Raw genomic sequence first — 25364 nt, forward strand, 5'->3', positions numbered from 1 at the left:
TCCCCGAAACATTTTTGATAGATTTTTCTCTACAATTATAATTACCCAAATTAAATTGCCACTCATTTAAGTACCTTGGAAGGACGAAAGGCTGAGTTGGCTTGCCGGGATTCAGACCTTAAACTCTCAGGTCATACACCAAGGATCTCAGGAGCAAGCTCTTAACCTGCTCAGCTATCTCACTGGCTACTGTAATAAATAGTGTCTTAGCGGTTATTCTAAAACGATACACTTTTATTCACAGACAACGCATCACTGTACTGTACTTTAGCTAAAGGATGGATACTAAGCAACATCACAATCAAATCACTGGAACATCACATGCTCTGTAATATAGGTTTCAAATACAATTCACAGCATTGCAATCCTGCATTTTTCTTGACCAACTGTGGATGAAATTTCCTTCACCTGAACACTTAGGGTAAATATGAATCAGAATAGTCTGGAGCTGCCGTGGAGATGAAGAAGCCTGTTGTCGCCTTTGGTTGTTTGGTGTGTCCTCCCGCTGTGTGCTGGCATGGAAATGTACATGTTGGGGTGGGCTTGCGTTCCAGTGTACACCTGCAGGGCAGTCAATGGAAAAACACCAGCGTCAATTACATGGCCTCACGGCTTTCCCCCGACTTTACTGAGATGCCTAGACAATGAGTCCACAGATTATGTACAAAAGGGAGAAGGCCCTCAAGCTGTCCGTAATGCTCTGAGGGTCTCCCCAGGGCACAAGCCGGGGCACAAGCACATCTCAATGCTCTAGAACAACCCACTATGCTGCAGGATCTGAGTCACATGAAGCTCTGCAATGCACCAGAAGAGCTTCTCGGCACTCTGCAGTATCACCAATCTTCTGACTGCACAGCGCCCTTGCCATAGGGCTTTGGTCACAGAAAGGACATTAATGAAGTGTCTGGATCACATGTGGCCATCTTTTATCTAGCAAGGGTCTCCTGCAAAGAGCAGACGTTCACTGGTTCTCTGTCTTGGCAGCAGCTCTCAAATGACAGCAGTTCAAGGGAATGCCATAAGATGTCGCTTCTACTCCCAAGGACTCCTGTAGGCAATATGGCATACATTTATACGAAGGACTCACCTAAGAGCAAGTGGCAAGCACTGGAGTCTCCAGCCTGAGGGCCAAATAGCCACAAGCAGGGGACTATTCCTGCCGCTATGTTAGGGTGCTTGCATTCCGATGCCAAAAGAAGACCAGGCCTACGTCTAGCCAATCTGAGAGTGCGGTCACAAGGTGCTCCTGGATCGACCTGAAAGCTTACAGCCAGGGTTCGCTCAGACATACAGGGATGTAGAAACATCTACCATGCAGGGAAGTGACAATGGTATTTCCTTCTGACAAAAGGGATCCTCATGATGTGGCCAGGCTCAGACTGGCCTGCAGGGCAATAGGGCAATGCCCGAACCGAAAAAATGAAAATGCTAGTGTGGGCCAGTTTTTTGGGTCAAAGTGGGCCACTTTCTTTGGCCCATGTGGGCCAGCTTGCTAACTTACTTCACCACGCGGCTTGCAGTTTTGTCCAGTGTTACTGAATAAATATTCTTTAAAAAGCCCAATCTACATCACTTTTGATCAAAAACCTCCTACTTGGGTATTACTCAAACAGTCTGTCACAAAAGCAATGAACTGCTATTTGCAAATGTAGGCCACGTTTCCATTGGTGCCCGAGGCAATTTCATGCCCTAGTCCGACCATGGAGTTGGGATAGATTCTCTCGCAAGTAATCGGGTGGAATTTTCTTCGAAATACGTCAACAGAACGTCTCCACATTTGTGCAAAGGACTCTGCTGTATAGCAGTTAATGGTTTTGCACGGTGGGGCCCAACTACGAGCCGCATTTTGCACTTTATTTAAGCAAAGATAACTGAATTGGCTGGCCTTGGGAGATCCTGCAGTGGGGCTTTCCGTGTGGTCTCTGCAGCCAAATGCTGTGAACCTTTATTTATTCATTTTATATATTTATTTCATTTGTAAAGCGCACATACAACCCAGAGGCGTTGAGGCACCGTTGCACATAAAAGTCAAGTACAGTTAAGGGGAACATAATTAGTCAGACAGTGCAGTGGGGTGTAAAGACAGCGAGAAGTAGGTAGGGTTACAATAGGTTGCACAGTGAAAAAGTTACATACTTACAGTCATTCTGAGCAAAACAGGGTGGGGAGACAAAGGGTAGTTGGCTAAGTAGAGGGGGAGGTTGACTAGGAGGCAGAGAGGATTAGGAGAAGATCTGTGTTTTGAGGGCTGAACAAAACCTATCTACAAATCTCTCATGATTTTTGTAAATGCTACCACTGCCCATTGTGAGGGACCTGGCGGAAGAGTTATTTATTAGTCAGGGCAAGAGGTATTTCAACTTGTTTGCTGTGTGGCGAACACATGTCACCCTCACATTGTGCTGAAATATACAATCATTCGCATACTCCTCAGCGTTGATAGCATTTCATAAAACTATAAGAACAAATATACATTTCTACAGGGACACACTTGAAGCTTAATCCTGTGGTCTGTAGAATGCAAGCAGGTGCCTCGCAAACGCTGATTGAGCTACCCTGACTGGGATGCCTTATGCAAGTTCATCTTCACCTTGAGATGGCTTGGTGGCAGCCTTCCCTGCCAGTGGGGACTGGTCGTTAGCTCTGATATACGTGACCATTGAGCACTTCTGTGTAGGCGTGGATGAGCCCCCCACCACTCCCACCTTGCAAAATGGACAGAAGGGCGCAACCTGTCTGATTCCAACGTATCTGTGGGGGGAGAAAGGATTCTGATGAGTGGACCGAATCCAGCAGAATCCCAAGATGTCAGATGTTTGGTATTGTTATGGAAAGTCATGCTCCGAAGACACACAAGGACACTGACCAAAATCATGTTACGGGTTAGCTCTCACCTGAAGCACAATTCTGCCTAGGCTGAGCTCTCACTTCTCTGGGCCTGCTTTATATGAGCACACTGCATACTGGTTAGGTCTGCTCACGATCACCCACTGTGAGTAGTAGCTCCCAAATGGAGCTACCACGGGTTATGGCAAAGAAAAGAGCATGCACTAATGAGCACACCAGGAAAAGAGGTTCGCCGGGATTCACAAATGGTATCTCCCGAAAACGAGAGGGAGAGAGTCCATTTATATATGAGGCTTACAGGGTCTCCTGCCAGTTCCCGGGGGTCGCGGGTGTAAGAGGATTCAATCCAGCACTACAGCTAAGTCAATGCCTAGTCTGGGATACTGAATGGAAACCCTTATTGATATATCTTTATGTCCAGTTCATGAGTTCTGGATGACTACCCCTATATAACACCCCTCTCTTAGAATCCCCCTGACCCCACTGAGCCAAGAAGTAGTTCTGTTTTGCAAGTTTAAAAGGTTTATTTGAGAATGTAAATAATATATATATATATATATATATATCACACTTTATAATAAATTAATAATTGAATATCACACTTAATCTGAGCAGTAATCAATAGTGGATAGTCTGGCACTAGCACACTTCTTTATAATCAATGATGAGTGGTTATAGGATGGATAAGATAGCAACAATACTTTTATGGTTTCAAATAGATGCAATATGGAATGAAAATGCAGTACAGAAAATAACTTGATAGGATTTCAGCAAAAGACAATGTAATCACTTTCTTGGACAATTCACATTCACCCCCCCCCTTCATGCAATGTAAGGAGATGAAGATGAGAGCACACAGTTCTTAGGAATGTAATCAAATAGAATTCAGTTCAATTCCCCCCCAGCAGCTTATACAACAGATAGGAGTTTTGAAACACAGGCAAAATGCTTTGAATATGGTGACAATGCAGTGAGAAATATGCTGAACATGCTTTTAATTCCCTTTAGGAGGTTCAGGGTGAATGGTATCTAGTTAATATTAGTTCAGGCTCACTCTAGCAATGATTCAGGGATGGTTCTTAAGAGGCAAACGAAATTTGAGCAGTTCAGGCAAAAGCTGCTGATTTTTACAGTAAAGAAATCGGGCCAAATCGCAAATCGCGGCAAAATTCGTGAATGCGTGAATCATGATTGCGGTGAAAGTATAAGGAGTAGGTTCTAGGCTTGTTGGAGAGGTAAGATTCTAAGCTTTCAGAGGAAAGTTAAACCAAGTTCCTAACCCAAACGGTTACGGAGTTCTGAACGATTTTGTGAAGGTTGTTTTTCGGATTTGAAATTTTGAAAGTTCAAAGCGACAGGTTACAGCTTGCAGCTAGAAAATGACAGGTGACGGCTTTGCAAAATAACAAGTGACAACTTCTAGGAGGCAGTTCTGGTTAGATTAAAATAGTTTGGATTAGATTATTTTAACTAAGAGATTGGTTCTGCACAGTTCTGCTAGGTACTCACAATATATTTTTGAAATAGGCCTCGCCACGGATCTGTTCAGGTTTTGGACTGGACTCCGGTTCTGGTCTCGGCACTTCACAGTGATCTGGGTCAACTCTGCTGGTCTAGCCTCTCTTGATTCTGGATGTAACACTGCTTTCTAGGTACTGCTACAAGTTCTGAAGACTGATGGATTTGAAGTCTGGATCTCTGGATGTGAAGTCGTCGGTCAGCATGCTCCGCAGCAAATGGAATTGAATCCCTCTATCTGTCCCAGCAGTCTCTTTTTATGTGTTTTGAAAGTGGGTGTGTGCCTGGGCCTAGCTAAGCCTGCCCCTTTCTACTTGCCATTGGCCCAATTCTCCCCTCTCCCATGATTGGGGGAAGGAAATGTGAGTCAGAGTGATGCTGTAGGTTTTATGGGTCAGAGGATCCTCCCCTGGTCACTTTGCCCACAAATCTATATTTGACCTAAAGACATATTTCATAGATACACAGTGGTTTGAAATTACATGCACCCATCACGTATCACAGAGGTATACTCTGTTCAAACTCTGATGTTTCTGAGAGGTGGCATTCAGAAACGGCAACATTTTGCGTTTTTTAACTGGTTTTGCAATATTGGTTTTTCATTAAAAATTATACACATATACACGGCCTGTCCATACATACTCCAGTAAATTCCCATGTCTCTAGCTTAAACACAGAGTCTGTAGTATCCATAAATAGCGGGGTTTTGCCCCAGAACATCACGCAAATTGGAGTTTGGGCTTGAATCGAAGGTACATTTTTTAAATTAAGGCTCTCAAAGTTATACATTCCTGTCATTTGATTACAAAGAGTCATGAGTGTTTCTGTAAAATATATATTTTGCTTTCAATTCAGTTCTCAGAGTGTTGGAGTCCGCCTCCAAGACTTGGGTGGGTCAGTGATCACATGTGTCTTCTGCTGGGAGCTCTTTGTGTACAGTCAACAGTCAACATCAGCATATTCTATTCAAGTGCAAGAGCCTATTGTGTCGTCTCCAGGAGGCTGCCAACCAGTCTGCCTTCTATCAATCAAGAGGTCTTGTGAGATTCTGACTCCTGGTGTGAATCTCTGGAGGTGAGAGGTTTCCCAGCCTTTGGCCTGTTAATTAAATCAGATTGTCTTCTGGGAACAGCATGTGGTTAAGATTTTAATTAACTCCCAGCCTTTGATGTAAAGGCCGCTCCTGCAACTCCTGACATGCAGTTTCCCTGTCAGAGTATAGACCGCTAGCGCCGCCCTCAGTCAAAAGCGGGTACTGCATGCATTTTTTTGGATCAGTCTTGAATTCAAGCATTTCAAACAAGAGATATTACATGGAAGTATATTGTCCAGGTTCAACAAATGGCATTGGTGTAGTTCTGCAGTAAAATAATTTTGTGCCCATAAATTAGCCATGTTTGACCTGAAGAAAACGAATTCCCAACAGTTATGGGTTGCTTTTGGCAATCAGCATTGCCCCTTTTACAATGGTGTTAGGCTCTGTGCCCTTCTGTGCTCACAACATAGGCAAAACTGGGTGGCACCTTGGGTGACCATCTTGGTGTGCGCACAAACTGCGTGGTTCTCCTGGATTCTGGCGCACATGTGGGCTTTTTGGCCATCTTGGATTTTCTGAGCCCACAGCACCAAATGTTGCAGCATGATAGCTCAAACGTGGGTCAGGACACCCAACACGGGGGAGGAGGGGGTGATTTATAATGACCAACTGTTTCAATCGACCGGACATTCTTATATATATATGTTTGAACATTCTTCTTCTTTCAAAACTTTCTTTTAATTTTCTTGTTGCATTGTCCGTTATTTCCTTCAACAAACTTAAATTTTTTCAACTTACCGCCACGCAAAACTGAAGTTCAATCACGTGCTCAAGTCAGCATCTGTGACATGGTTTGGTGTGAAACCATTGTCAGGCGATTGCTGAATAAAAACGATGCAACAAAACGTTTACTTTTTACAATGCTTGATAACATAATGAATAAGCATAACCTTTTTTCAATTTCAAATAACTCTTCACTTTCTTACGCGTGATTTTGAGGCGGTGCACTCATGTTCCAAATCCAGTGGCCACGACGCAGCCTTCTGAAAATGGATGATTCCCCATTTCTGGGATATCTCAACTTGTAAGTTGCTTTTGCATTTACTAAACATTGAAGACAGACTACTTACTTGCCACCATTACATTGTGGTCAGAGCAGTTCATCCAGCAGCCACCGGATAGCGGGTTCACACCAAATCCTGTTGTGGATATTGAGTTAAGTATCATTGAATTTCGGGTTCATATGAGATTACTTTGTTGAAAAATGGGAAGGTTTGCTGAAGTAAGCTTCTGAAATATAGTTGGCGCATCAACACCACCCATTGCCATGATCCCTTGCAATCTGCTTCCCTCTCTGTGTGCTTCCCACCTTATGAGGCGTAAAGCGCTCTGTAGCTTCCTGGAGTCAAGTCCATGCTCAATAAATACCTTAATGCTTAATGATAATAATAAAAGAGGGGGCAAAGGAAGAAGGGAGGGAAAGACAAGATGGTCAAATGGAGTGGAGGGGATGAGGATAAGAATGTAAGTGGATGAGAAGAGTGAGGAGGAAAGAATGCAGGAAGAAAGGCGGGAATGGAAAATGAGGTACAAAGAGAAAGCCCAGGGAAAAAGAAACAAAAGAGATCGAGGGAGAGAAGCATAAAGGGAAATGTGTGTTTTTCTAAAGTACATATGTTCTTGCTGTTTTGGGTCATATAACAACAAAAATATGCTTTAATTCACTGTCCTTATTGTGTTTCTCATTTCGTGTCACCCACCTAGGTGATGTTCCCAACATCCTGACCAGCCTGACATGCCTCGAGTGTTGTGGGGTCTCATCATCCCTTTTTTCATATCCCTGCTGGGTCTGGTGCCTGAGGGGGGGCAGCAGCAGCCGCAGCAGCAGGAGGAGCAGTCTAACCGAGCCTCCTCCAGGCCCAGGACCCCAGACGACACCTGCTACGATGTCAAGCAGCGACCCAAGTACTGCATCCCTGATTTCATCAATGTGGCCCAGGGGCGGGAGGTGACCGCCACAAGCACCTGTGGCCGAGCGCCCCAGAAACTATGTTACTTCCTGCAACCTGTCAACCATACGTCAAGGAGGTGCCTGCTGTGTGATCAGTCCAGCCCCGAAACGTCCTACCCACCAGCCTATATCACTGATCCCGATGCCAAGACATGCTGGAGGTCAGAGGGTGGGGTCCAAAGCCAGCAGAGTGTCAACCTTACACTGCCGCTAGGCCGGCGATTTGAGCTTGTGTATCTCAGTGTTCGATTCTGCTCCCCCCGCCCAGAGTCCATGGCCATATTCAAGTCTATGGATAACGGCAAGACATGGGTGCCCTTCCAGTATTATTCCACGCACTGCCGGCGGGTCTATGGCCAAGCCACCGTCAATGCCATCACAAAGACCATGCAACATGAGGCTACCTGCACAGATTACCAAACAGGCGTGAAGCCGCTCACCGGGGGGCTGGTGGCTTTCATGCCTTTGGATGGACGCCCATCGGCACGCAGATTTGAGTACAGTCCAGTGCTCCAGGACTGGGTGACTGCCACAGACATCCGAATAGTCTTCAGTCGGATGCACACTGGCAAAAAACTGGGGATACGCAGGAAAACAGCTTTCTATGGAGCTTCGGAGCTCCAAGTTGGTGGGAGGTGCAAGTGCAATGGGCACGCCTCGAGGTGTATCGATGGACCAGATGGACTAACATGCAACTGCCAACACCATACTGCCGGACCAGAGTGCGACACATGCAAGCCATTCTACTATGACCGGCCATGGCAGAGAGCTACACCAATCAATGCAAATGAGTGTGTGGGTGAGTACAAATGAGGTGGAGGAAAGGGGTGCAGGGTGCATAAAGCAATACATATGAGTGTGTGGCTGAGTAAAGTAGAAGTGGTGGAGTGGGTGGCAGGATGATTTTGGGGAGGCTGAGCCACAAGCTCAACTTGAGTTATTACTCACTAAGCAAGTTCAAAGTCATATGTCATTGGATGGCCAATACCTTTTTTGATAATCTTTCTCTGGGCAAGAACATGTGTTTCTTTCTTTCTTTTTTTCTTTCTTTCTTTCTTTCTTTCTTTCTTTCTTTCTTTCTTTCTTTCTTTCTTTCTTTCTTTCTTTCTTTCTCTCATTCTCTCTTTCTCTCTTTCTCTCTTTCGGTCTCAATGGAGCGTACAAAAGGTAATATACCAGATAAAAGGGAGGCAGCGAGCCTCTTCTGATGGGGAAGAGTTCAAGTGGCATGATGATTGGGTTTGAGAAGGAGTACATTGGACAAATACCGGGAACAATACATTGGACAAACTTAGGACAAGGAAGTGTCAGCTGCTAGACATCCTACCCAGCTAAGCATGAGCTGTGACCTCAAACTATTCAGCTCTAGTGTAGTGGGGAAAAGAGAGGGAAGAGTCTGCTTAGTGGTGAAGGAAAGGATAGCTCAGAAGCGAGGAGTTGGGCTTTCAATTTTCTTTTGGACTGTGCAAACTTATTTCGAATTGCAACAGGGAGAGTTCCAAGTAAGCAGAGCAAGTACAGAGAATGAGCAGAAGCGAGAGGAAGCACAGTGTGGGCCAGATGCCAACACGAGTGGTGGAGGAAGCAGAGAGAAAGATGCAAGAGTGTTTGTATGGATTGATAGAAGAGGATAGATACGGTTGTGCCGTATCATGGATGAATTTCTGCACTAGGAGGAGAAATTTGAATTTGGCCCTGTTTTGCATAGTTATCGAGTTAGCCTGCTGGTGATAGCAGGCAGTGGGGATGAAGTGATGGAGTTCAAAGAGAGCCCTGGTAGCAAAGTTAATATTCTTGTCAAGGAGGCAGAATACATAGTTTGGAAGACCAAAGAGGATACTGGCACAATAGTCCAGTTTAGTGAAGACAAGCAGGGTTAGGAGATGTTTGCGGTTTTGAAGGGAAGCAGGTGCCAAGTTTTCCTGATATTTAGAAGGTTGAGGAGAGCTGCCATTGCAGTTTTAGAGATGAAGATAGAGGATGTGTGTCAAGAGTCATAGATGACACCAAGGTTTTTAGCTGTAGGGGAGTAGGGCAGAGTGTCAGGTGGGAACTTGATAGGCAGGGGAGAAGAAGAAAGAGGAGTTGGCTGGAAAGAAGAACATCTCTGTTTTGGAGGAGTTCAACATTCGAGAGTGTGAGGCCATAGAGTATTTAATAGCAGAGAGGCTGTCAGAGGTTTTGGTAGATAGTTTAGTGGAGAGTTCAGGAAAAGAGAAACAGATTTGGGTGTAGCCTGAAGAGTGTTGGTACAAGAACCCGAAGTAGGAGATACATTCTCTGAGAGCAGAAGTGTACAGTGTGAACAGGAGGGGACCCAAGACAGTGCCTTACAGAACAGTAAGAGGAGTGAGTTGAGCGCTGTTGTAGTTCTAGGAAACAGAGAATTGATGAGGTTCCAGGTAGGATTCAACCCAGGAAAATGCTTGATTATGAATCGCAAGCAGATAGCGAGAGAGTATTGCGGCGCTCAGAGTAATCAACAGTATTAAAGGCAGCTATACTTTGGGGAGAATTAGGAAAGAGATACAGTGAAATATTTAGCACAGGCAATAAAGTTGGAGACATTCATGAGAGCAGTTTCAATGGAGTGGCAGGAATGAAAACCAGCTTCATGGGGTCACAAAGGTTGTGCATGTCAAGAAAGTTAGTAAGGCGGTGTAATGCAACTCTTTCCAACACCTTAAAGTAGTGAGGAATAGGTGATACAGGTGGAAGGTTGGTCAGCAGGTTTGAGTCAGCACCTTGCTTTTTCAGGAGATGGATGACCATGCCCATTTTGAAAGTATAGGGAAAGCAGACAAGAGTCGAAGAACAGGTTGAAGAGATTAGTGAGGCAAGACTCAAGGCCATTAGCGGGGAAATAGGTTTGACAAGCTGAAGCGCAAGAGGATCTGATGGGGCAAAGGAGAGGTTCGCTTTTATTGGCAGTGCAAGGACTACCTCATGTTGGCATGACTGAAGTGTGAGATAGAGGCAGCGAAAGATGGTAGACTGATGGTAGACTATGGTGAGGAGAGATTCACTGATTTCAGAGGTTTTGGAAGCAAAGTATTCAGTAAGGATGCCAGCTGAATGAGTAGAGTTAATAATAGTAGTGAGTTTAGGAGAAGTGAAGAGTGAGTTTAGGGTGCCTTGGAGTCATGTAGGATGTTTGGAGTGTGTGTCAGTAAGGGAAAGGTAGAAATCCCTTTTAGCACTATCAAGAGAAGACTTGACAGAGTCAAGGGCAGGAGAGGTATAGTTGCAGGACCTCATGAGAGTGGGAGCACCTTCATCTGCATAGGAGTCGCTGCATGTCTGTGCCGAGACCGCATATGTATTAGCAGACCTGGAATTTAGGGGTGAAAGTTAGCAGTGGGAAGTGAGAAGAGGAGTCGGGAAGTAGGGACTGGAAGGTGGAGAAATCAGTATCAGTGGAGGAAAGATCTGGGGAGATGGATGAGAGTGAGAGTTGACAGTTAGAAAGGAAGTGAGGAATATCAGAGGGTTTCAATGTTCTCTTGGAAATGGGAGTGGTAGCTGGGGAGGAAAGGTTGGAGGGAGGAAAGATACGGTGATGGATTGAATGGAGTGACCCGAAAGAGATTGTGTGACAGTACTGTTAGTTGCTGAGAGAGAGTTGGAGATGAACAGGTGGTGAAAAGAGTTGCCCAGAGAATGAGTGAGTAGGTTATGAATAGAGTGGATAGCATGTTCATTGAGAAAAGATTGCAGGTCAGATGTTTGCGATATTTTAGGAGAATGAAGGTTAAAGTCACATGAGAATTGGAAGAATTAAGCATTTTTGAAGTTACAATGATCACTTATAATACCCAAAGTCAGGAACTTCCAATAGTGTTAAACCCCAAATGCGAAGAATCCCTGTATTCCGTGTTGATGTCATGGAATGGGCAAACCAGTAAGAATAATATCATATTTGATCCGTGCAATCAATTTCAGTGGTCAAGGAACTATGTCATAGTATTTAATCATATATGAAAAGCACAGAATTATCAAACCCAACTCATAAAATGAGTGAATAAAATAAAAAAAACATTCCCCTACTGAAGATCAACTCCACTTGTATAGGAGAACATCTATAGAAACATAATCCACCCAAAGAGGTAGGGGCAACTTATCCTACTTCCATGGTCTCTCTCTGAGTCGTGTGACCGCATCAAGTGACTTGAACATCAACATCCATACATTTGAAGGAGTTAAAACTCAAAGAATCTCTTATTTCACAGGGACCGTGTGCAACATGTGGTGGGTCAGGACATCTCATTATGTTCCAAGATCATCCAAGCCAAGGACAAATAAGCAAGGATGAATTCTATTAGTGACTCCTATTTACACAAGCCATGGTCAGTGAAGGCCTTTCAAGAACCCAAGTTGCCTTTGGATGAAATGCAATTTGCCTCTCTCTGCCCTCAGTTCCTATCTCTTCCCATCCCTGCAGCATCCTCGCAAATGCAAATGTCACCATGAGTGGTGCATTAACACCCGCCAAGCCCATTCACATCAACACACACAAATGTAATCGTACCCCTCCCGTCATGCTGATACAGTTCTGTACAGCACACAAACATACATCCCACATATGGGGTTTCATTACCCATCATGTCATAGATGCTCACCTCATCACAGAGACATGGTTCAAACCCTCCTCTTGATGAGCTCATCCCAGATGGTTACAGCATCATCCAGGAACCACAGATTCACAAGACAGGTGACATAATCATCCTGATATCAGAGAGTCACCCGACAGGTGACTGCATCCTCCAGATACCACAGTCTCACGTGACAGGTGAGGGCATCCTCCAACAACAACTGACCCACAGGACAGGGGACAGCATCGTCCAACAACCACAGAATAAGTAGACAGGTACCAGCATCCTCCTGATAAAACAGGTTCACAAGACAGGTGACATCATCCTCCAACAACCACAGACTCACAAGACAGGTGACAGCATCCTCCAGCAACCATAGAATCACAAGACAGGTGACAGCATCCTCCAACAACCACAGGCTCACAAGACAGGTGCCAACATCCTCCAGATACCACAGACTTACAAGACAGGTGACACAATTCCCCAGCAACCACAGAAACACAAGAAAGGTGACAGCATCCTCCAGATACCACAGACTCACAAGACAGGTGACAGCAGCCACAGACTCAGAATATAGGTGACAGAATCCTCCAGATACCACAAACTCACAAGACAGGTGACAGCACCCTCCAGATATCACAGACTCACAAGACAGGTTAGAGCACCCTCCAACAACCATAGACTCACAAGGTAGGTGACAGCATCCTCCAGCAACCACAGACTCACAAGACAGGTGACGTGTCCTCCAAAAACCACATACTCACAACACAGGGGACAGCAGGCTCCAGCAACCACAGACTCATTAGACAGGCAACACCGTCTCACAAGACAGATGACACCCTAGCCTCTGCTCACTGGACCTCCCTAACATTCAAAGCACACACTTTCCCCATTGCTCATTTTTCTCTGATTACCTCTCCACAAGTCTCGCTTTCGGACCAACCAGCCAATCACATTTTACTTCATCTACCAGGCTAGACCAAGGACTTTGTAGAGGATTTTGCTAACCTCACATGTTTTTACGAGGTTGGGAGGATAACTCAGGGGCAACGCGTGTGTCTTGGAAGCAAGACAACCCATAGCCACACAGGTTCGAATCCCGGGCTTGTGCTTAGAAACCTCTCTGGTATTAAGTGTGTTATAAAAGAACAAATATATATATTATTATATATTATATATAATATCATTCTGATCACTGGCCACTGTCTCCCTGTGGCCTTCAAACTTCCTGATAATAATATCTGATGTTGATAGCATCGCAGTGGGCTTCCCCACAGACAAAACATTTACAATGCTTTCCTCCCATGTTGACGGTTTTATGCTATCAGATTCTGGAGGATCCGTTTGTGTTTTTGCAGAAAATGTTGAATATATGTGCATTTCTTTATTTTATTTATTGATAGCGCACAGACCCAGAGGTATCACAGCGCTAGTATCTTTGTTGCACCTGTTTGGTAGGACTCCCAGGTTTGCCAGAGCGATGCGGGGGGTCCACAGACTCGGAGGGCCTAACACCCTCCCCAGAATAAACAGAGAACTCAGTCAGACGGCAAATACAAACTGCGGTTTATTGCAAATAAAACCAACAGGGATCAGTGCACGAGCACAGCAAGAGACATGTACAGCTCAATGTTCAATGGCTCTACTGATCCTCGCATGTCAGGTGGATGGCCTGTCCGATGCCCAAGAATGAACTATTACGTTGCTGCAGGGTATTGGGTTTACCATTGGTTCATGCCCTTTGCCATCCAACCCTGGAATACTAAACTGTGATTGGTTGGAGCTGATGCCCCCAGGCCTGGGACTCGATCGAGTTCTCAACTCCCAGTGCACCTCTTCAAGGTGATGTGAACAATTATGTGTCTGTATTGTAACTTGTTTACACCACCTTGCCTTATGAGAATATGTTCCTTACGGTAGCAACACTTGTGATCTGTGTCTGATTGGCTGAGACCGTCTCCTCCTTCTCACCGTGGGTGACTGTTGACTGTCCATTGTCTTGCTTGGCTGTACCACTTGTTTAGAGACCACGAAATTGAGCTCTGCAGCTCACAATTATGAGGATTTATTTCTGTGTCACTGCAGCTGGTCCCTTTGTTCTCTGGGGATTGGAATGTGTCTTCATATCTCTGACCTTGTCTGTGGGCCTGTCTCATGCATCTTGCTATCTATGCAGCCTTAGTCAGCGCTGCTCGTATCGCGTTCAGTGGCTTGAGACCTGCTATAATTTTCCCTAACCTTACAATGTGGTTTCTACACTGTCCATGTTATACTATGTTCCCTATAGGTTAGCTATACGTTGTTCGATCATGTTCCATATATACTCCTGTATGTCCATGCAACTATTGGCTTCAAGCATCAGCAAGCTTGCTCAGGATCTCGTGTGCCTTGCGGTTCTGCGTTACTGCATTTGGCTAATGACAAATAATGAAAGCATCGATAGCATGTATGTGTATCTGTCCTCTATCTATAGAACTGTGCGCACATGTTCTTCATGTACACGGGTGTGTGTTTATGTGGTGCAGTGCGACTGCACATGTGTTTCATGTCTAACGCTGCTATGTTGTGGTGTCACTAATGACGTCAGTACCATGGTTTCTTGGTGCTTAGTCGATGCTGTCCATGTAGGTGTCTCTGTCCATGATCACTGGCTCTTCTCCCACACACAGGAAAACTTGCATTGTATTCGGTCTGTGTGGCTGGCTGAGAGGATATCTTTCAGTGTACTTGTTGATCATTGGTGCCTTCGGGATTCGGCCAACATAAGATGAATGGCGGCGAGCGTTTCTAGCTCTTTGTCCTGACAAGAACTTGGGGGTGTGGAGGGGTGGTCTCGGGACTCCCTCTTCACACCCGCCACATTTGTGTGACTCTGGTCGTAAAGATTCCCTATGTACAGGAACTGGGTCTGCGTTCCTCCATTTTCTGTGAGTTAATGTTAATTAAAGAAAATTCATCAGAGATTCTCCCATTTCTGTAAACTGTGTACAGTGGCCAATTTGTGGAAATGGCTGTATTCATATGTCACTTGTTGTTTACTGTGGGTTGTCATATTTTCCAAATGTATTTTCCACCTTGCACTGTCTATATTCACTGCACTGTTTATGCTAGGTGGGTGACCCTGCCTTGCTAGTTCTGACATTGGGTTTAGTCCACTCTGTCCCCTGAACCTGGGGTATGTGGAGGGTTTGGTGGAATTCCTCCAGCCCTGGTAAAGGACTCCTAAAACCAGTTAAACCTGTTCCATGCCCTGCTACCAGAATTCCAGAGCTAACCATCTGGCTTGACCTTTTTCAATCTCCTGTTTGTCTTGGCATTCAGTCTCTCTGAGCCCTGCAAAACTAGTTCCACGTGTGTCCATCATGGCAGTGGGTGGGCTATGGAAAGCCACCTGTCCCCACCCAACAATTAGCCTGCCCTTTGACCCCAACGGTCATGCACTGTATATTTTCCTCTCCCATGCCCTACAATTAACATCCCCTCTGCGATCAAACTGCCAACTCCACTGACCCGGGAATCACACAGAATACCTGAAAGTGTGCATCCCATATCCCCTGGAATCGACCATGGCAACACTTGCCCAAGCAAACACTTACCTTGGTGAGGGGGGCCGGTCCTGGAAATGACCACGGCAACACTTGCCCAAACAAACTCTTGCCTGGGTGAGGGGGGCTGGCCCTGGTAACTACCATGGTAACACTTGACCAAACAAACACTTGCCTCTGGGGAGGACTGTGCCTACAAGGGTGGAGAAACAGCCTTATTTAAACCTGTAAAGAAAGGACTGGGGACTCACTCTTCTCTCTTTGGTTGCTGGTGGTGGAGTGCTGACGGGGGGAGGGCAGCAGAGGCCAGGAGGCCCCTTCAACAGGTATCCTTGTCATCCCTCTGCATCCTCCCCCCTGTCTGTATGTGTGTCTCTGTGTGTGTCTGTGTATGTGTGTGCCTCCCTGTGTATGTGTGTATCTGTGTGTTTGTGTGTGTCTCTGTGTGTGTGGGTCTGTGTGTGTGTGTCTGTGTGTATCTGTGTGTGTTTGTCTGTCTCTGTGTGTCTTTCTCTTTTTCTCTTTTTTTCTTCTCTCTTTCTCCCTTGTGTGCCCCCGTGTGCGCTCTCTCACTGGGCGTCACATGTCTCATTAGGCGCCCATCTCTGTCTCTCTCTCTTCCTTTCTCTTTTGTCCTCCCTCTCAGCCCTCTGTCTCTACCAACCCCATCCTCCCACTTCCTCTACAACCATTCCCTTCAGGTCCCTGCTCCCTTGTGTATCCAAGGGTACTCCCTGGGCTCACAAGTTCCATGCCAGTGGGTGTGCCTAGCTAGTGTGCCTGTCATCAATGCTCTGCCTTGTGCCCGCATACCAGTGTAGGCCATCACCTGTGTCTAGTGTGTCTGATTTGTCCTGCTGGCAATGATTTTACTCCTCTTCCTGTAATAAATCTGCTCCTGGTTTCTTCAAAGACTTTGGTGCCTTCATTGTGTGCCCACTCTTCAGTGCAGCCTGCTTGTTATTGGCAGAGGGGGGACCCAGTAGTCTGCCTACACAACACCCCCACAACAGGTCTGTTCACTTCGTGGTTCAAAACTGTGGCCCTAGCTAGGGTCTCCCTTACAGCCTCCCCCATTTTAGCCTGATCCAGCAATTTGACTCCAGTGCTGAGAAAAGGAATGTTGGCAAAGGGAACATATGCGTATGTTGGGCTGGGAATAAAAAGGCTTTAAAACAGGGGGGATCACTGTAAAAAAGGGGTGAAGGAAAAGGGTGTTGGGAGCGTCAATGAGGATATGGGTGGTGAAATCCCCATTTAAAACGTTTTGAAGAAAGCTAGGAGACCTTTGAGATGCATAACCATGCTGTTTAGGTGCCCCATATCTGTGGCCATCGGTAGAATGTGAAACGTTTGCATGATTGATCTGGTTACCTTCATGTGTGCTTTTGATCGGACTGATTGCTCTGTGGTGTAGCTTCCTATATGTTCTGACCTCCAGACAGAAGATTTTGCACCATTTTAGCCTGTTCCAAATGGGACCATTTGTTGGCAGCTTTCAATGCTGATTTCTATTACATATTTGGCAGCAGGGTGCTCCACATCGAATATTGTTGTGATTCTAGAGTGTAGCGAATGGAGGCACTGTACTCGCTCCTCTGGCTTGTTGGTGTTGTCGGTGGTGGGAAATGTTGAAAGTTGGTCTGCATCACTTTTCACCAGGCTATTGTCAGGTCTGTTTATGGTAGAACATCTTTTGGGGGAAAGGATGCTGTTCAGGTTTCAGAGGTGACCTAAGAGTGGCCAGACCAAATATAATACTCCCCTATGTGCCCTTGGTGTACTGCTGCAAACGAAGGCTACTTCCAATGCATGACCATCGTTGGGCTGGCAAATTTCCAGTGATTTCCGCTTCGATGTAACGCGTATGTTTTGCTTTTCATCGTCATCATTGACCCACGCATTGAAGTATTCCATAATGAACATTATCCCCTTTTGGGAGCAGAGCCAACTTCAGGGATTCTTCCAAGAAGGTTATCTCATGGCCAGGCTTCAATAGTTTGTTTCCATCATGAAGAGGATGCATCTGATAATCTTTCAGGACGTTATCAGGTACTGCTCATGCCAGTAATCTCAGGAAATGGTTTTCCTTCAGCCCAGATCCAGGTTAGTCCACTACCTGGCAAGAATTCTTTGATTTCGAAGATAATGTTGGGACTGGAGATAAGTTGCTCAACCGTGCTTGTTTTCAATTTATAACAGACTCATGTCTCAGTGAGTGATAGGTATCTTCTTAAATCATGGAGGCATTGTTTTGTAGCCGGGGGTGTGTTGATGAAAGTTCAAGCATAATTTGATAGGCAGAGGAAACCTGCCTCCTGATCAGACACTTCTGCGTTACCAGTATGGGGTAAGAAGACGCTTCTATGATTCGTCCTCACTGCTCATGATAGAGGCATTGGGCCTGCATGTGTTGCTTCATTCCTAGCTCCATTGGCAGATTTCTCTGGCTTGTAGCAGTTGTTAGGCATTTGTTGTAGTCATGTCAACTAGAAGGGTTCCGATGTTTGTTTGGAGCAGTTAATGTATTACTGTTATCTTTGTCACTCCATTCCATGTTGCGTACCTCATCTGGTAAATTACTGTGGTAGCAGGAGTAGGTTGGAAATTGATTCCATTGCAGGATGTTCCAACCAGTGCATTTTGTGTGCTTCTTTGCCAAGGTCAACGGGCCAGTCAGGAAGAGGTGTCAGGAGGTCTCTGACAGTCTTCGTGGTGTCTGATCAATTCTTCTGGGACCGATGTGTCCCTCTGTCTTGTTTTTGGCTGACTGGGCAGTGGTGGTGGCGGGATGTGTGATGTTGTGCATGAACGTGTGCGGCAATTCACTCTATAGTGAGTATTCCGTAAGGATGTTGTGGGCAAAGTGATTTCCACGTGCCTCATTTGTGTGTCTTTCAATGGTCTCCAGTATCACATTGTTAGGCGGGCCTTTGCCATTATGTTTCATAAAGGCTTATGGCACATCATCTAGCTTTGAAAACCATTCCCCTCAATGAGGAATTCTGGTCTCTGGTGATGGTTCTTAAAGAACTATTCAGGGGTGAAAGGTGACGATCTGAGTTCAGGCAGCTGTGTTTGATAAGTATAATATTAATAGAAGTTGGCCTGTTTTAGCGTTGCCTGCTAGGTCAGTGTGAGGTCCTCACCGTTTATCCTCACCGTAGCAGTGTTCTCTCTTTTTTGTGTGTTTATTAACATGGTGGGCAGTGCTTAAAGTGGGCCGGGGCCTACCTGGGCTGGGCCCCGGCAGTCTCCAAAAAGTGAGACTGAGCCGGGGCCCGGGTGACGGGAGATGAGCCGCCGGCCGCCCATCCAGAGGTCAGGCATGGCAGAGTCAGGCAAGCCTGTGACTGACAGACTTGCCAGCCAGTCACAGCTTGAGCGACGCTGTGACTGGCTGACACTTCTGCCAGTCACAGCTGCCTGCTGCAGTGCTGCCAGAAGAGCACCTTGGAAACTAACTTCCTCTGGCAACCCCTCGCGAGGGTTACCAGAGGAAGTTAGAGTCCTGGATGGTTCGACATATCTTACCTGCATTGCCACTGGATTCTGCGACGACGACCACCATCCGAGGCACGCACGCACACATTTTCTTTCATTTATTTTCCTTTTTAACAAACAGCAGAAAATTTGGAACGGAGAAAATAAATGAAAGAAAATGCGTGCGAGCCTCGCGCGCATTTTCTTTCATTTATTGTCCTTGTTCCAAACATTCTGCTCTTTGTTCTCTCGCACAAAGCGAGGGAACAAACAGCAAAATGTTTGGAACAAGGAAAATAAATGAAAGAAAATGCGTGCAAGCATTTATTTTCTTCGTTCCAAACTTTCTACTGTTTGTTCCCTCGCATGCGAGAAGGATCGCATACTTGCCAACATTCTGTGACCAAAAAGATGTGTACGATTTTTCAAGTTTCAAAAATAATAATTCCCATAACAATGACATCACAGGGAAATACAAAACATGCAAACAGCACAACATGGAAAGATGTTGAAATGTAAAAATGTAATAATTGTGAATGGTAACTTAACACCAAATTGTCAGCAGATGCTGTGTGATGGTGTTACACTCTGCCACTTGCTTTCACTGGTGGTTCACCTAAGAGTTGTCCCGGCAAGAGTGCTGGTCAGAGTCAAGTAGCGGTCAGTTCAGTGGATTGGTCTGAGTCCAATTAAAGTAATCACCTACCAGTCCAGACCAATGTGTTACATGCTTTGTCCTGAAGCCTGCCTTAGAGTCACAAAAATTGCATGCCACCACTGTAAAAAGCAGTAGGATCTGTCACTGAAGTCTGTAGGCGGTAGGCCCCGCCCACGCCCATCATTTCTTAGGCCACACCCCCAAATGAGGGCCCCCGCTCAGTTTCTTACCCCACTTAAAGCACTGATGGTGGGTCTCAAATGTAGGATCTCAGAATACTCTTTGCATGCTGGGACTTGGGTGCACATTCTCAAACTGTAAACTTGAGACATGTCCCAGCATACAAAGCAGCGTCCATGAAAATTCAACACCGTTTGAAGATCACCCTGATGACATGGTGTCAGATGAAAACTGTTTCACCAAGATTAAGAACATTTGATGAAAATAAAAATGATTGTTCCTCGTATCCAGCTACTGCAGAGGATCTGCAAAGTTTGTCCAGATGTTTTGCACTACAACTCCCATGAGCCGTAGCAAGCATCGTCCAGGGTGAGGTATCAGGGGAAGTAGTAGTTCAAAACATATGGGGAACTGCAGGTTGAAGACCCCCGAACTGCTGCCTTCAAGCTAATTACTTATGAATGTGAACCTGCAACGAGTCACTATATAAATGCTACATAGCGCAAGAGGTCGGTAGCTAAAGGTCACACTGTTCTTCTATATATCAGGAAAATCTGCTGTACTTATTGTAACCCGGAGTAACGTTTGTGAATGGCAGGAGAGGGCACCATTGTTTTTTTTACCCACCCACCCCCACTGGGAATTTTAACCTGGGGTCTGCTTGGAACACTTAGGGCCTCATTATGACTCTGGCGGTCCCGTAATGAACGGTGCCGGTACGGGACTGGCACCGTTCATTACGAGATGCCCTATTCCGAGGTTCCCTTGCGGTATCCGTTCAGCACGTCTGGTAAAACTAGATGTCCTTAGCGGGTCCCGCAAGGGGACCTGGGAGCTAATAACGGGCCCGTTATTAGCTCCCTCCCCATTCCCATTGAGCCCTATGGGGGCTCAAATGGGAATGGCGATGGGTTTTTTTCAATGAGGAATTACTGGGTCCTCCAAGGTTGGAATGACCTGGTAATTCCTCATTGAAGGAACCCGGTACTGGAACCCGGTATGGAGGCAGCAAAGGGCATGGCTACCTCCATACTTGTAATGAGGCCCTTAGTCTCACATCTTGAGGAAAGTCAGGACGCAGGTATGTGAGGGAGAGAGGGTGGTTATGGGCTCCGTGGGGAGCGGGCGGTGCAGTGGGGAACATAGTTCCACTACATACAAATACATTTTGGCACCTGGATAGCACCCTTTAAAACCTTCCCACAAAATAGCCCCATAGTCTGGCCGAGCAGCTGTAAGGTTTGCGACACTCCTAGGTGTGGCTTGGGGTCCAGGGTGAAAGTAAATACAAACCTTTCACACTGCGATTAACGTTTCAACCAAATCAATACCCCAACAATCAAGGCTATCAGAAAGAAACACCTGCAGTTTGAGGAGAAAAGCCCGAGACAATAGAAATTCACAACAAAGGGTGTGGCGGCGGAAAGGGCCTTATCCGGAAGTTCGTCACCCCGCGGACGGCCTTTGATATTTCCAGCGTCCTCGTCAATCAGTGGGGACCGCGTTTGCTTTGCTTGCAAAGGTCTAATTTTTGGATTAGAAGAAAGGTCAAAGTGCACCCCAGGCATGGGGAATGGGCCGTCATGCTTGTTAACCCGGGCAATGAATTAAGGGAGTGCTGGAGCGGGGAAAAGGCCGCGCAAGCTTTCCGAAGACGTACGATTTTATGGAATCTCGCGTGCCCACCACATTTGAAAGGCTGTAAAAAAAAAAGTTTCTAACCGCATTATTTCACTTCCACATAATTATGGTACACATTTCAGTAAAAATAAAATGTGCACATTTTAAGTAAAATGAATTTTTTGAGAGGGACCCTTTCTGTGGAAGTAGCATTGAGCCCCAAAAACACGTTTACTGCTGTCATTAGGCTATGTCCGCTTTTTTAAACCCATTAATACATGCATAAAGGATGTCCTTTTCAATAAATGTTTAACAGAATATTTTCCAACGTGTTAAAAGCAATGTTTTTTTTTTGTATATGGTTACAAAAACCTTTCACAAACAACAAAATCATATTTCCACAAGGCATGAAGAAAAAAGAAGAGCACAAACAAATTACAAGCAATGGTTTATCACAAACTGTATTTTTGTGTGCATAACATGTCTCAACGGTTAAGTTTTGGTTGGGAATTGTATCCCAAACGTCAGCTTTAAATGGGAAACTTGCCAGTGCGAAGAAAAAAGTTGAAAAGTGCACCTACACGAAAATGCGAATGTGGGGGAAAACAGCACCTATAATACAGGCGCAGACATGTTTTCGTTTGTAATAAAGCCGGTCGCCTGCGTCCATCTTTGGAAAAGCTGCGCGGTCATTTCTGCGGAAATCTCAGGCCGCCGTCTCACGTTTGCTTACGCATGCCTTGTATTATTTCCTTTGCACTCGAGCATGTGCAATTTTGCATTTTAAATGCAGAACTACAACCACCGGCGTCCTGACGGCAAAGAATAAGGGCTGGCTGAGTTACCCATACAGAACCGACACGGGCAACATGAGAGCTTTTGCCGTCGGAGGCTTCATTAGTTGCAGTTTGTGTAGAGCAAAGAACAGCGAGGAGTGAGCGCCGCACTTATCTGCCCCGCCCCCTCTGCTCCCATGCCTCTCAGTACTGTTCAGAAATGGCAAGTTGCCCTGCATGGCTTTCCCGAAAGCCCGGGGTATTTGCAGGGGTAAGTCTCGGTTAGATTCAGCAACCGGAGCATTGGGTTGCAGGCTCACGTCTCAAGGGATTTCTCCCATTTTAACATTATTAACTCTAATAATAATAATGCTAATAATACAAATGATAATGTGTGCTATTAAAAAGAGCCTCATGCCAGATTCCTCTTGTTTCTAAGCACTCTTCTATCGGTAGAGGACAGCCTGAAGCAGAAAGTAAGGAGGGTACGTTTACAGCCCCGGGGTTTGTTTGACCAAATCAATGCATTCAGCGACAGACTGGCAGACCGTCTAGTCTTTAGCAGTCATAGCGTCATGCATGTTCCTTAGCATTTGGGTGATGCCAGTCTAGTCCTATTAGTTACTTTGAATTCCGGGACTCATAGTCCTGTTTTAATAACGAGGACATCCAGGACTACAAGTTCCAGAATGCATTGTAAAAACAACAGCCTGATATGCAAATGGCTATTTCTCCTGTGTTAAAGGTACAGTGAGTGGGCACCTTCCCATAGAAAAGGTTATTTGGCTGTGTTTGTTCGTGGTAGAGGGGCTCCCAGAACGTTTTATTTTCAGGAAGTTGGGGTTTCACCTTTAGTTACCCATGGCAATCAAGACGTGGATCCCTTGCTCACTGTTCTTAGAGAAGCACAGCTTCAACTCACTGATGAGGCCAGACTAAGCCAAAACACGCATCTGGGGTTGCTGTTGGTACTCTTGTTCAGAGGAGAATTGCCTGGCATTTCGGTGCTGGACTGCCTAAGTGGGTGGGACCAGACTGATATGCAAATGAAAATTACTCCTCTGTGAAAGGTGACGTGGTTGTAGACCCTCCCGAGTTGGCACCTTCCCATGGAACTGGTAATTTGGCCGTGTTCGTTCTCGGTAGAGGTGCTCCGAGACCTTTTTGGTTATTCCTAAAAGAATAAAAGAAACACACCTGTACCAGCATCTTTGTAACGGAACAGAGCATTTTGACATGAGTGTCGTCTCATTATCCATCCTGAATATTAGTGAGCAAACAAGTGCATTAGTAATGTCCCCATGCCAGAAGATGTACTGTGCTTCTCTGTCTTCATAGGACATTGAATAGGAAGTTATGATGTATAATTCCCTGCCAGGCCTGAAAGGACCCCATGAGAAAGTCCAATGCTACAGGTGTCTTGTCTTCCAGAGGCCATGGGGACATTCACCAAGCCCTCCCACACCGGATGCACAGTAGACACACATCTATGCTACCACACGGAAGCAGTGCCTGATGCAGTGCAGCGGTGAAAATGCCAATCAAACACCATGTGCGTGCAGCAATGCTATCCGTTTCAATACTGTGTCAGGAAAATGAACCGGTTTCAGAAAGTGGGTCCCAGGATATCACGGTCTTCATTATTCCTGTGGCGATGAATAATATACAAAGCATAAATCCCTAAAGATGATAAGGACAATCTAGACTTGCAATCATATGCCAATGTGATGCCAGCACGGGCCAGGTTACTTCCCAGGTACATGTAAACGTTGCTTAAAATGCCCAAGAGCCATGCATATGACATTGCAATGTTGAGAATAACCGATGCTCAACGTGCCAGCCCGCCTGGGGTGCTGCTCAAAGACACGCCAGTACTCTCAACTATGCGAACTTTCAGCTGAACCTGCCAACCTGTCAGAATAAACATTTCCTTGCCAATTTGAACATTGCCGAGCCAGTTTAAAGCTGCTCCAGTTAATCAAGTATTGCCGTGTTGACTTCATCAGCCTAAGCATATAGCCAGGCCAGGCCAATAAGATCATATCCATTTTGCCCCATTAACACGCGTTCCCATGCTTTTTCCCACACTTCCTTCAGAAAGTGGCCATTCATTTTTTCTTTTTTTTTTTTTTACCACAATGAAGCGCGCTGTCATGGTTCTGCATTGCCCCAGAATACTGCCATGCCACTTGAAAAATGCCACTACAGTGTTGTACCAGCAAAGCATAATATTATGCCAGTTTCTATACAGCCCCTAGAAAATTGCTAAACCCATTTCATACCTTCCTTCTAGGAAATGATCGTGCAGGATTCACGTTGCCGACGGCATCTCCATGCCACTGTCACAATGCCCCAGGCAAATGGTACTGGGTCATTCACACAATGCTATAACACAATTCTTCTATGCCACTTTCACATTTCCTCATAAGATCTCTCCTAACCAGTTGCCCATTGCACTCTGCAAGTTCTTCTGTGCTGCTTCTCATTGTAGGTAGAACATTCCCAGTGCAGCATTCCCATCTCACCCCATATCTGCCCCATGCACTTTCATGCCATCCCAGATCAATTGCCAATAGAGCAAGTTACCAATGGCTGCAGTGGGCTGCCTCCTGACACTTTGGCAATTTCTTCAGACAATTTCCTGTGCCATTGTCACATCATTACCGCTAAAATGCCACTTTCACAGTGATCCCTACCACCCCATGCCACTATCAAAATGCCTGGCGCAATTGTCCGATGTATCTTTTACAATGCGCTCAGAACGCTGACCCATGCACCTTTTGCTTTGCCCCAGAGCCTTTGTCCATGCACATTTCAGAATGCCCCATACAGTTGCCTCCTTGCGCTTATTCCAATGTCCACAGACTGTTTCCCCCTGGCACTTTCAGAGCATATCCCACTTTCCAATGACCATGGATATTTGCCGCTTGTCATTTTCAAATTGCTCCAAAAAACGTTACCCATGCCGCTTTCACAATCCACCTAGCCAACGGCCCCATTTATTTATTTATTTGTTTATTTGATTGGACATTTGTATGGCACCTATACGCAGGCATTTCCATTCCATCTTGCGCTCTGCTCTGGTTCCCAGCACAGTG

The 25364-nt window shown here is 45.7% G+C and overlaps 1 protein-coding gene across 4 annotated transcripts in view; it reads left to right on the forward strand.

Moving 5' to 3' along the window:
* Positions 1 to 25364, forward strand: part of NTN5 (netrin 5) — a 307918-nt gene that overhangs the window by 212954 nt on the left and 69600 nt on the right. For 3 of the 4 annotated variants that reach the window (XM_069607029.1, XM_069607027.1, XM_069607030.1), the window contains one exon: positions 7166 to 8211. In XM_069607029.1, coding sequence (XP_069463130.1) covers positions 7197 to 8211 — 1015 coding nt within the window. In that variant the 5' untranslated portion in view covers positions 7166 to 7196. Of the gene's footprint in view, positions 1 to 6400; positions 6486 to 7165; positions 8212 to 25364 lie in introns of all 4 variants that reach the window. The other variant, XM_069607028.1, reaches the window with a different exon arrangement.

This window comes from Ambystoma mexicanum, chromosome 1p, assembly GCF_040938575.1.
Source record: "Ambystoma mexicanum isolate Mex_15411 chromosome 1p, UKY_AmexF1_1, whole genome shotgun sequence".
NCBI classification, from domain to species: domain Eukaryota; kingdom Metazoa; phylum Chordata; class Amphibia; order Caudata; family Ambystomatidae; genus Ambystoma; species Ambystoma mexicanum.